Raw genomic sequence first — 13,684 nt, 5'->3', positions numbered from 1 at the left:
AACAAAAATTAACTTTTTTTCAGAAGAAAACAGAATTCAGAGTTTCTGCAACATAACATTCACAGAATTCAGTGTACATTCTGCAACAATTAGATATACAAAGAAATAGGAAACTATGATCCATAAGCCAGAAATTATAATCTAAATGCTTAAGCACTTAAGAAAAGCTTCAAAATGCATGAAGCAAAAACTGCTGCTCCTGAAAGGAGAACCAGACAAACACACAATTTTAGTTGAAGCCTTCAGTACTTGATAGAACAAGTAGGCAGAAAATCAGTACAGCTGTTGATGACCTGAACAATACTACTGACCATCTAGATCTCACTGACACTTATGGAACACTGCCCAATAGCAGCAGAATATATTCTACTCAAATACACATGGAATGTTCACGGAAGTAAACAATATTCTGGGCGGTTAAAAAAACAACTTTGCAATTTCAAAGAAAACATACAATATATGTTCTCAAACCATAATAGAATTAAAGTATAGAAATCACTAAGAGAAATATATCTGGAAAATCCACAAATATTTGAAAATTAAATAACTCACTTCTAAATAATCTCTGGCTGAAAGAGGAAGTTTCAAGGAAAATTAGTGACTTTTTTAACTAAATAAAAATGAAACTGCTATGTATCAGTATTTGCTTTTAGAAAAGAAAAAAAGACCTAAAATCTATCAACTAACTTTCCAACTTGAGAAACTAGAGTAAGAAGAGCAAGTTGAACCCGAAGCAAGCAGAAGAAGGGAAATAATCGAGATTAGAACAAAAATCAGTGAAAGCAAAAAAGAAAAAAAGAAAAATATTAGAAACAATCATTAAAATCAAAAGCTGTTTCCTTGAAAAGATTAATAAAATCAGTAAATGGTAGCAAGGCTGATGAAGAATCTGAAAACAGAAGAGAAATTACCGATGGGAAGAATGAAAGATAGTACATCACTATTAATCTTAAAGACATTAAAATGTTGTAGGAATACTATGAACAAGGCTATGCCTTTATATAAATTTGACAACTTAGCTGCGGGTCAGTTCATTGAAAGACACAAACTACCAAAAGTCACTCAAAAAGAAGTAATATTAGGAGCACCTGGGTGGCTTAATCAGTTAAGCATCCAATTTCAGCTCAGGCCATGATCTCACTGCTCGTGAGTTGAAACCCCATATGGGACTCTGTGCTGACAACTCAGAGCCTGGAGGCTGCTTTGAGTTCTCTGTCTCCCTCTCTCTGCCCCTCCCCCCCCCCCAAGCTCGCTCGCTCTCTCTCTCTCTCTCTCTCAAAAATAAACATTAAAAATTTTTTAAAACAGAAATAATCTTAGTAAGACCTATAACTATAAAAAAAAGTCAACTAGATCTCTAAATCATAGCAACAATTACAAATGAAATCAAAATTAAAAGCGGCATCTACAGAGCACCTGGGTGGCTTAGTTAGTTGAGTATCCACTCCTCATTTTGGCTCAGGTCATGATCCCAGGGTCATGGTATCAAGCCCCATGTCAGGCTCTGCACTGAGCATGGGGCCTGCTTAATATTCTCTCTCTCCCTCTGCCCTTCCCCTTTCTCTCTCTCTCTCTCTCTCTCTCTCTCTCTCTCTCTCTCTTTCTCTCTCTCAAAAAGTGGCATTTACAATAGCATCAAAAAATATTAAAATAGACTAAATTTTATGTAAGGTGTAAATCTTCTGTATAAAAATTATGAAACATTGCTGAAAGAAATTAAAGATCTAAATAGAGTGTAACTTATTCATTGATTTAGAAATTCAGTATTTTTAAAGATACATGTTTTTCCAAAATTGATAAATTTGATGCTATATCAATCAAAATCCCAGAAGTCTTTTTTGTGTCTAGAAATCAACCTGCTAATTCCAAAATTTGTTTGAAAATTTAAAGGACTAAAAATAGACAAAACAGTTATGAAAAAAAAAAACCAGCAAAGCTGGAAGACCTACAATATGTAATTTTAAGACAGCATTAAGAAAGTAGAAATGGCACAATGTAGATCAGTGGAAAAAATAGAGTCCAGAAAAAGACCCACACATATCTAGTGAAATTATTTTTGACAAGGCCATTGTTAATTTGTTGGGAGAAAGGAAAGTCTTTTCAACAAATGGTGCTGGGAAAATTGAATATCCTTCTGGAAAAACAAATAAAATGTGACCCTTCCCTCATACCATGTATACATATTAATGTGGCATGGATCTTAAATCAAATATAAAAACTGAAACTATCAAACTTCAAAAACAAAAACTTAAGTGAAAAACATTTGTGACCTTGATGTAACCAAGCCAAGGTAGCTTTTCTTAGGTAGAAAAGCATTTACTATTTAAAAAATGATAAACTGAACTTTATTGAAATCAAAACCTTTTAAAAGACACTATTTAGAAAGTTTTTACTTTCTAAAACACAGAGAACACAGAGTGAAAGAAAATATTTACAATACACAGGTCTGACAAAGGACATGCACTCAGAATATATACAGAACTCTTATAACAAACACAATTATAAAACAGAAAAATGGACAAAAACTTGAATAGACATTTCATTTCACACACACAAAGAAATGGACAATATACCAGTGAAAAATATTCAGCATTATTAGTCACCGGGCAAATGTGAAGTAAAACCACAATGAGATACCATTTCATACTTGTTAGAATGGCCAAAATTAAAAATAATAGCAATTATAACTTCTGATGAGAATGTAAATCAATTAGATCTCTTACTCATTCTGAATAAAGTGAAATTGGTACAGTCATTTTAGAAAGAAATTTGACACTTTATTATAATGTTAACATAATAACCTTGTAATACATTTATGACTCAGCATTCTATTCCCACATATTTTTCCAAAAGAAATGAAAATGTGACCACAAGAACATTCTGTACATGAATGTTCATAGCAGCTTTATTCATAATATTCAAAAATTGGAAATAATGCAAATGTTCAGCAGCTGAATAGATAAATTGCAACTAATATAAAGTTGGATAGAATACAAGATTTTCAGTTCATTTTGAATTTCAGATAAACAATGAATAATTTTATCATAAGTATATCCCAAATATTGTATGAAATGTACTTACACTAAGAAAAGTATTCACTGTTAACTGAAAATCAGAATTAACTGAGCTCTTTGGTTTTTTTGTGTTTTTATTTGTTTTTGCTGAAGTTGGTAGCTTAAGGTAGATTCACATTGTGTGAAGCACTACTCATAAATAGGAGTGAATTGCTGATACACACAATATGAATGAATCTGAAAACTATTATGCTAAGTAAAAGAAGACAGACCAAAAAATACCCACTGCAATTATAGCAAAGCTCCAGGATACAAAGTTAATATACAAAAATCAATCATTTTCCTATATATATGCAATGAACAAGTGGAATCTGACATTAAAAGCATAATGCCATTTACATTAACATCCAAAAAATGAATTACTTAGGTATAAATCTAACAGAATATGTACAAGATCTATATAAAGATTGAAATCAAAGAAGAATTTTTAAAATGCAGTGCTATTCCATGTTCATGAAAAGAAAGACTCAGTATTGCCAGATGTTAGTTCTTCCCAACTTGATCTATAGATTCAGTGCAATTTCAATCAAAATCTCAGAAAGCTATTTTGTGGATATCAACAAACCAATTCTTTTTTTTTTTAATTTTTTTAATGTTTATTTATTTTTGAAAGAGAAAGAGAAAAAGAAAGAGAGACAGAACACGAGCAGGGGAGGGCCAGAGAGAGAGGCAGACACAGAATCCAAAACAGACTCCAGGCTCTGAGTTGTCAGCACAGAGCCCAGTGCAGGGCTCAAACTCAGGAACCGTGAGATCATGACCTGAGCCGAAGTCGGAGGCTTACCGACTGAGCCACCCAGGTGCCCCTATGTGTTTTTTTTAATGTAAAGGTCAAACTCTAGAAATCAAAGGTTTAGAAAACTATTTAAATTTATATCCTTGAAGAAATGAGCTTTGGGTCATGGACCTAACCCAATACAATATTACAACTATGCTTCATTAGTTCTAGAAATTACCTCCAACCTCAAATATCTCATTTGTTAAAGAGGTATATCCCAAAAAATAAAAAGTAAAGGAAATAAAACACAGGTCCAAAAGTGTCCCAAGACTGAAAAAAATTTTGAGAAGTTTGTTTTGCATTAATCTTTTCATACCTTTTTTCAGAATATCCAGGAAGGAAATTGTGAATAATATATTAAATTGCTGTTAAACATTTCAGATAGTTAAGAATATGTTTGTATTACAGCAGTTCTTTTAAAGATATCAGTACATTTTAAATTGTCTTTAAAAACTTTCAAGATTGGTTGAAATATTATTAATCTCCCTAAAAATCCTGACTATCATACATTCTCATTTCTTTTAGTCCTAGCCAAATTTTCCTTTGGTCATCTCTTTATTGAACTCTTTTTTTTCCAACAGTTGTTTGTTTTCACAAAGGACAACTCAAAGGTCAAAAGCAGCCAGGCTGAAGTAGTGGTTAAGGTGGTATTAAAACACAACTGTTATTGCCTGTCATTGCCTATTCTAATAATTTGATCATGCTGCCTTCTGTTTCTGTGCTCTTTCCTATTTTTCATTAGAAATTTAATACCTTGGTAGGAGAAAAAGGAGCACAAATGAGTGGAGGACAGAAACAGAGAATCGCAATTGCTCGAGCTTTAGTTAGAAACCCAAAGATCCTGATCTTAGATGAGGCTACATCTGCCCTAGATACAGAAAGTGAATCAGTTGTTCAAGCTGCATTGGAGAAGGTAAGTGAGCAGATCATTTCTTATTTCCATATTCCTGGCTCAACATTGTTTTTAAATACAAGAAAGTATGGCTCTGCACTGGATTATTTCTTGAGTTCAGAGCCCTCTTTAAGGTATTGATGCAGAATGTTCACCCTTGTAAAAACTTATACATGATAGTTATAGGAAGTGATTTGGATGAAAGAAGAAGATGCTATAGTTGGTGCTAAAAACATACAGGGCTGATATCCACGCAGTCATCCCATATATACTTCCTTTCCAATGGTCTACACTTTACACCTCCCCCAAGTAACCCCATACCACTACCACTATCACAGTTATAACCACATCCATTCTTAGCCTCTTGCATACACACCTGTAGGATTCTCTTCTCTGACCACTTTTCCTCTTTAGGGCAACCCCAAAGTACTCATTTTAACTTAATTTCATTTCCAGGGTGGAAGCATACAGTGTGGTTTGCCCTACCCTTGAATCATTCTCCTGTAAGAGCCCTTGGCCCTCTAACTTCATACTAACCTCCTGCTTACTGCATGCTACTGACTTGCTTCAGGACTTCAATACAGTGATGGTCCTTTATGAAACTGCATTGCATTTGGGACAGTAGTTGGTGGCAGTGACATGAAAAACCATGAATACTTTTTTCAATGGCCAACCCCTCTTTTAAATCATGGCCTTCAGGGATGCCTGGCTGGCTCAGTAGGTTAAGCATCTAACTCTTGATTTTGGCTCAGGTCATGATCCCATGGTCATGAGATCAAGCACTGTGTTGGGCTCTGCACTGAGCATGGAGCCTGCTTGAGATTCTCTCTCTTTCTCCCTCTGCCCCTCTGCTCCACTTGCATGCATTCTCTCTCTCTCTCTCTCTCTCTCTCTCTCTCTCTCTCTCTCTCTTTCTCTCTCTTTAAAAAATCAGTCAATCAATCATAGCCTTCAAACCTTTCAGAAGGCTTAATGACACAAATTACTTTGAACTTGTTTGAAAACGTGTTGTGTTTTTGTGTCTAAGAAAATTACAGATTTTTCTTGTTAAATACTAACTTTGTGCAACCAGAAATGGATACTGGCAGCCAGAGTGCCCACTGCTTATTGAATAATCTGTTAGTTACTATTATCAACTTGCAAATTAAATTGTATATGTTTTTACCCTTGTTTTCATCCCACAATGAGAGTGCCACATGTTGTTCGTGATATTTCTTATTTCCATAAAGTAAGGAAGTGATATGAAAGTCCATGTTTATTGTAGATACTTTGCCAGTTTGGTTAATTTTAGTGGAAAAGAAACAATGATTCCCTCAAGGGTATGGCTGATGCTTTTTTCTTTTTTTTTAATTTAGTAACTGGGACTGAGCTCTACAGAATGCACTCAAATTGTATTCGGTAATGGTGATGCTTAGTTACTTAGGGCTTGAATGTACCAAAAAATTATTACACTTAATATAACCAACCATCTTTTAACTTACATAAGATTTTTCTTTCATTTTCTTGAGATACAATTGACATATATATAAGACATTTAAAAACATTGTAATAGGTTCCAGAGTTGTTAAAGGTTGAGTGTCCATTATCTTTTCAACCAATTTGTTAATCACTTCAGGTGATCAGAACTTGTTCAGACTTTTAAAGTAGTTGCTTAGTGACATAATAAACTAATAAAAGTTTTTTTTACTAATGGTTAAAATTAAATCTGTATCATGATAAAAACAGAAGAACACAAATTGTATGTAAACTATGATTACAATTATATATAATAGGTGTGCATGTGCACAAAAATGAAGACAACATATATGAAAATACCAGCAGTTGTGTGGCAGAATTATGAGGGAATTTAAGTTTTTAAAAATGTATTTACTCTTATTATTTTTCACTTTTTAAAGGTGAGAGAATTATTGACATTGTAGAGACATATAGGTGTGAAACTGCTTTAAGTTTGGTTTGCTGGTCTTTTATGGGATGAAGGTAAATGGTAACAAAGGGGTGACAAGTAGCACAATAAACGGAATTAATTATATATGCATCAGTGTATTGGAAAGTGACTCATAGCGAAGAGGAGAGTTCAAAAAAGGCCAGGTAATGAAAGCTCCAGTGCCCTGAGAGTCCTCTGTACATTCCACACAGAGGGCGATTGTGGAATCAAACCTTTGGAGAGGTTCCTACCTAAGGAGGGTAGGGCACACAGCACATCTCATTTCTGCTCGTCTAAGAACTCTCAGACCTGCTGCATGATATGGCCTAACCCACAGCAGTTAACAGTTCCAGCTCAAAATATCTTCCAAACTACAAAACGAACAAAGAGGGAACAATAAAATATATCTCTTCTTATTGGTGAATGCTGTATCCACCCCCTCCATGCCCAGCCTTCACTTGTTCCTTCCCACCCCTCCTCTCCATTACCCCCATTGTCTTCCACTTATATTGAGTTCTAGAACCACTAAAACTAATCTATAGTGATTTTTAAAAAGAAATAAAATCAGTAGTTTCCTGGAGCAGAAGGTAGGTTTTGACTAAAATGAGTATAAGGGAACTATCACTCTTGTCCTCAGTTGGATTTTTTTTTAACATTTATTTATTTTTGAGACAGAGAGCACGAGAGAGGGAGGGACAGAGAGAGAGGGCACAGAGCTTCTGAAGCAGGCTCTGTGCACAGCAGTCAGCCCAATGCAGGGCTTAAACTCAGGAACCGTGAGATCATGACCTGAGCCAAAGTCGGACGCTCAACTGACTGAGCCCCCCAGGCTCCCCTCCTCACTTGGAATATTGCAACAGTTACTCCCTGCTTCAGCCCATGCCCAATCAATCTGTTTTTATCACATCAGTCAGGTGATGCCACTAAAATGTAAATCTGATCCTCCAGTGGCTTTTTAACTCACTCTTCACTCTAAGTAAATACCAAATTCCTTACCAGGCACCTAGGTGGCTCAGTGGATTAAGTGTCCAACTCTTGATTTCAGCTCAGGTCAGGATCTCATGGTGAGATTGAGCCCTGCATGGATCTGCGTCAGGAGCCTGCTTGGGATTCTCTCTCTGCCCCTGCCCTGCATGCATGCAAGTGTGCTCGCACTCACTCTCTAAACAAAGAAACAAATAAACTTAAAAAAAAAAATCTTTACAGTAAGTGACAAGGTTCTATGGAATCAGGCTCTAAGCTCCTGGAACCTCACACCCCATCATTCTCCTCCACATTTGCTGCTCCTTAAACATGCCATAGTACTTCTTATCAGCTCTCATACTGTGTATGTATTTGTTTATTTTATTGTCTCTGTTCCCCTACTGGAATGTAAACTCAGTAGTGGCAAAGGCTTTGATTGGTTAACTGCAGTGTCCCCAGCACTAGAATGAGGCCTGGTCCTTAGACAGCCAGTAAGCATTTGTTAAATGCATTTTGGATGAGTTTGATACAGAATAGTTCCAAGGTCTAAAGTTCTCTTTTCTGGAATTCTTAAGTTAGACTTACTGCAAACTAGTTTTGCTTCACTTATCTTATTCATGAGGAGGATCAAGTGTCAGTGGATAAAGATTTATGCCACAGACTATGTGGTACCACTCTGCTACTGGTTTGGACCCAGCATGCCAATGCAGCAGGTTTCTATTCTGTCCCAGTACAGAAGGCATGGCAGTAAAGACCTGTAGGCCCCTGTGGAAGCAGAGGAAGCCCACACTGACTTTGGGATAAAGCCTGTGAACACTCTGAGATGTTAAAAGTGGTATGCTAATCTAGGCATAATTATTATTAAGGGAGGTTCAGCTACACCACATCAATGGAGAACCTTTAAAAAGACCCTTTGCTAATTATGAGGGAAGGGTTTCCATCACAGTTTTATTCTTTAAAGAGATAGAGCTGCTTTGTTGCAGGCTTCATGGGCTTTTCTTTATCATTACTGCTCTTTCTCACTATGATGCATCCCGTTGATCTTCCTCAGAGGATCTTAACATACTTATATAACTTGAAGAATTGAACAATAAGAAAATTGGTATGCTGCATTAAGCTGTGGGCTACTTTATTAAGTTAAGCCCAAACAAGTGGTTATCCAAAGTTAGGTTAATTATTACACATTTTGGTGCGTCTATGACAATTAAACATTTTACTTTTTATATATGAAATTAGGGATTTATTCAATTTTTTCTTCTTTCTTTTCCTTTCTCTTTTTCTTTCTTTTGTTTTTTTTTTTTTCTTTCTTTTCAAAACCATTTGTAGCAACATGATAATAGTTGAGAACAGAAAGGGAATTTCTGCAAGGGGATTTCCTTGGCTGGAATTTAGCCAGAAGAACAAAGGTAGCATAGAGACTATCTCATCCTAAAAGCATCATGGAACATTTTATAAGCCTGCCTAATCAAGCTCACATTTGTTAGGCTTGGTGTTAAATTATAGACCACTAATTTATTTTAGGGCAGTGCTTCTTCCCCTTTGATGGATCAGGGCCCCATCTAAGAATCTAAGAAAGGGAAAAATAAACCACTAACTTTTTCAGAAAAATCTACAAATGCTCTTGTACACAAAAATTTACCTAAAACATTGAGAGGTTCATGGATCCCTCTAAAGCCATTCATGAGTCATTATTGTAGGCATAATAAAGGAACAAATGGGTGATAATAGCTAATCCTTATACGAACCCAGTGAGATCAGAACACTTACTTTCCTATTACACAGATTTGCACACTGAAGCACAGACAGGCCGAATAACAGCTAGGCAACAGTGAAGCCAGGATGTGGACCCAGACACATTTCTTGAGCTCATTCACATAACCACCATGCTATATTCCCCAAGATTATGCATCTGCTAGGGATTTAAGCTAAATCTGAAACTGGATCATTCTTCAAAACTAGCCTCTTCTTAAGGATAGTATTACCATATGATCCAGCAATTCCACTTCTGGGTATATACCAAACAAAATTGCAAGAAGGAACTCAAACAGATATTTGTATACTAGAGTTCACAGCAGCATCATTCACAATAGCCAAAAGTTAGAAACAACCCAAATGTTCTTTGACACATAAATAGATAAGCACATTATATATGTGTACAGTTCATAGTATTCAATATTAAAAAGGAAGGAAATTCTGACACGTGCTACATGGAAAACCTTAGAAGATATTATGCTAACTAAAATAAGACAGATGCAAAAGGACAAATATTATGTGATTACACTTATATGAGATACCTAGAATAGTCATCTTCATAGAAAGTACATTGGATGTTACTGGGGCTAAGGAAGGGGGAAATGGGAAGTTATGGTTCAGAGTGGTATAGAATTTCAGCACAGGATGAAGAAAAAGTTCTGGAGTTAGATAGTAGTGATGGTTGCACAAAAATATGAATGTACTTAATGCCACTAAATTCTACACTTTAAAATGGTTGAAACTGGTTAAAAGTTTATGTTATGATTATTTTACCACTAAAAAAAAAAGAATAGCAATGTAAGCCTGAGTATAAAATAATAGTGACACAGAAGGAATTGGCCTCTCTGATCCAGGAGAACACTAACCTTAAAATGACTAGAATGATAAATCTCATGTTATGTATATTTTACCAGAATTAAAAGAAAAAAAAAAAAAACACCATCCTTTTTCTAAAACCATATTGCCTCATTGGGAAAGAAACTCAAACCATACCCCACTGAAATTGAGGATCCCACGTAGGCTTGTAATAGACTCACTTTTTTCCCTTAAACCACTTATTTTTATCCTATTGTATTTGTAGCTAGTGGGTTCTTCTTTCACGAATGGATTTAAATCATTATTAGTTAGGAAATTTCAGAGTCTTAAAAAAATACAAGAAAAGCCTCAAACATATGGTAAAATATTTTTCCATTATACAAGGGTGGTTTCTTTTTTTTTTCAATATATGAAATTTACTGTCAAATTGGTTTCCATACAACACCCAGTGCTCATCCCAAAAGGTGTCCTCCTCAATACCCATCACCCACCCCCCATCAACCCTCAGTTTGTTCTCAGTTTTTAAGAGCCTCTTATGCTTTGGCTCTCTCCCACTCTAACCTCTTTTTTTTTTTTTTTCCTTCCCCTCCCCCATGGGTTTCTGTTAAGTTTCTCAGGATCCACATAAGAGTGAAAACATATGGTATCTGTCTTTCTCTGTATGGCTTGTTTCACTTAGCATAACACTCTCCAGTTCCATCCATGTTGCCACAAAGGGCCATATTACATTCTTTCTCATTGCCACGTAGTACTCCATTGTGTATATTTCTTTATCCATTTCTTTATCCGTTCATCAGTTGATGGACATTTAGGCTCTTTCCATAATTTGGCTATTGTTGAGATTGCTGCTATAAACATTGGGGTACAAGTGCCCCTATGCATCAGCACTCCTGTATCCCTTGGGTAAATTCCTAGCAGTGCTATTGCTGGGTCATAGGGTAAGTCTATCTTTAATTTTTTGAGGAAACTCCACACTGTTTTCCAGAGTGGCTGCACCAATTTGCATTCCCACCAACAGTGCAAGAGGGTTCCCGTTTCTCCACATCCTATCCAGCATCTATAGTCTCCTGATTTGTTCATTTTGGCCACTCTGACTGGCGTGAGGTGATATCTGAGTGTGGTTTTGATTTGTATTTCCCTGATGAGGAGCGACGTTGAGCATCTTTTCATGTGCCTGTTGGCCATCCGGATGTCTTCTTTAGAGAAGTGTCTATTCATGTTTTCTGCCCATTTCTTCACTGGATTATTTGTTTTTCAGGTGTGGAGTTTGGTGAGCTCTTTATAGATTTTGGATACTAACCCTTTGTCCGATATGTCATTTGCAAATATCTTTTCCCATTCCGTTGGTTGCCTTTTAGTTTTGTTGGTTGTTTCCTTTGCTGTGCAGAAGCTTTTTATCTTCATAAGGTCCCAGTAGTTCATTTTGCTTTTAATTCCCTTGCCTTTGGGATGTGTCAAGTAAGAAACTGCTACAACTGAGGTCAGAGAGGTCTTTTCCTGCTTTCTCCTCTAAGGTTTTGATGGTTTCCTGTCTCACATTCAGGTCCTTTATCCATTTGGAGTTTATTTTTGTGAATGGTGTGAGAAAGTGGTCTAGTTTCAACCTTCTGCATGTTGCTGTCCAGTTCTCCCAGCACCATTTGTTAAAGAGACTGTCTTTTTTCCATTGGATGTTCTTTCCTGCTTTGTCAAAGATGAGTTGGCCATACGTTTGTGGGTCTAATTCTGGGGTTTCTATTCTATTCCATTGGTCTACGTGTCTGTTTTTGTGCCAATACCATGCTGTCTTGATGATGACAGCTTTGTAGTAGAGGCTAAAGTCTGGGATTGTGATGCCTCCTGCTTTGGTCTTCTTCTTCAAAATTACTTTGGCTATTCGGGGCCTTTTGTGGTTCCATATGAATTTTAGGATTGCTTGTTCTAGTTTCGAGAAGGATGCTGGTGCAATTTTGATTGGGATTGCATTGAATGTGTAGATAGCTTTGGGTAGTATTGACATTTTGACAATATTTATTCTTCCAATCCATGAGCACGGAATGTTATTCCATTTCTTTATATCTTCTTCGATTTCCTTCATGAGCTTTCTATAGTTTTCAGCATACAGATCTTTTACATCTTTGGTTAGATTTATTCCTAGGTATTTTACACTTCTTGGTGCAATTGTGAATGGGATCAGTTTCTTTATTTGTCTTTCTGTTGCTTCATTATTAGTGTATAAGAATGCAACTGATTTCGGTACACTGATTTTGTATCCTGCAACTTTGCTAAATTCATGTATCAGTTCTAGCAGACTTTTGGTGGAGTCTATCAGATTTTCCATGTATAATATCATGTCATCTACAAAAAGTGAAAGCTTAACTTATCTTTGCCAATTTCGATGCCTTTGATTTCCTTTTGTGGTCTGATTGCTGATGCTAGAACTTCCAACAACACTATGCTAAACAACAGCGGTGAGAGTGGGCATCCCTGTCGTGTTCCTGATCTCAGGGAAAAAGCTCTCAGTTTTTCCCCATTGAGGATGATGTTAGCTGTGGGCTTTTCATAAATGGCTTTTATGATGTTTAAGTATGTTCCTTCTATCCCGACTTTCTCGAGGGTTTTTATTAAGAAAGGGTGCTGAATTTTGTCAAAGGCCTTTTCTGCATCGATTGACAGGGTCATATGGTTCTTATCTTTTCTTTTATTAATGTGATCTATCACGTTGATTGATTTGTGAATGTTGAACGAGCCCTGCATCCCAGGAATGAATCCCACTTGATCATGGTGAATAATTCTTTTTATATGCTGTTGAATTCAATTTGCTAGTATCTTATTGAGAATTTTTGCATCCATATTCATCAGGGTTATTAGCCTGTAGTTCCCTTTTTTACTGGGTCTCTGTCTGGTTTAGGAATCAAAGTAATACTGGCTTCATAGAATGAGTCTGGAAGTTTTCCTTCCCTTTCTATTTTTTGGAATACCTTGAGAAGGATAGGTATTATCTCTGCTTTAAACGTCTGGTAGAACTCCCCTGGGAAGCCATCTGGTCCTGGACTCTTATTTGTTGGGAGATTTTTGATGACTGATTCAATTTCTTTGCTGGTTATGGGTCTGTACAAGCTTTCTATTTCCTCCTGATTGAGTTTTGGAAGTGTGTGGGTGTTTAGGAATTTTTCCATTTCTTCCAGGTTGTCCAATTTGTTGGCATATAATTTTTCATAGTATTCCCTGATAATTGTTTGTATCTCTGAGGGATTGATTATAATAATTCCATTTTCATTCATGGTTTTATCTATTTGGGTCATCTCCCTTTTCTTTTTGAGAAGCCTGGCTAGAGGTTTGTCAATTTTGTTTATTTTTTCAAAAAACCAACTCTTGGTTTCGTTGATCTGCTCTACAGTTTTTTTAGATTCTATATTGTTTATTTCTGCTCTGATCTTTATTATTTCTCTTCTTCTGCTGGGTTTAGGCTGCCTTTGCTGTTCTGCTTCTGTTTCCTTTAGGTA

The 13,684-nt window shown here is 36.1% G+C and overlaps 1 protein-coding gene across 1 annotated transcript in view; it reads left to right on the top strand.

Annotated features, from left to right (window-relative positions):
• Positions 1-13,684, top strand: part of ABCB5 (ATP binding cassette subfamily B member 5) — a 137,352-nt gene that overhangs the window by 53,098 nt on the left and 70,570 nt on the right. Inside the window, exon 14 of the mRNA XM_025930030.2 lies at positions 4,595-4,765. Coding sequence (XP_025785815.2) covers positions 4,595-4,765 — 171 coding nt within the window. The remainder of the gene's footprint in view (positions 1-4,594; positions 4,766-13,684) is intronic.

The sequence above is a fragment of the Puma concolor genome, chromosome A2, assembly GCF_028749965.1.
Source record: "Puma concolor isolate L17-30 chromosome A2, mPumCon1.1.hap2, whole genome shotgun sequence".
Lineage (NCBI taxonomy): Eukaryota > Metazoa > Chordata > Mammalia > Carnivora > Felidae > Puma > Puma concolor.
Note: the sequence above shows the minus strand (reverse complement) of the source record. Positions and strands in the feature narration are given on the sequence as shown.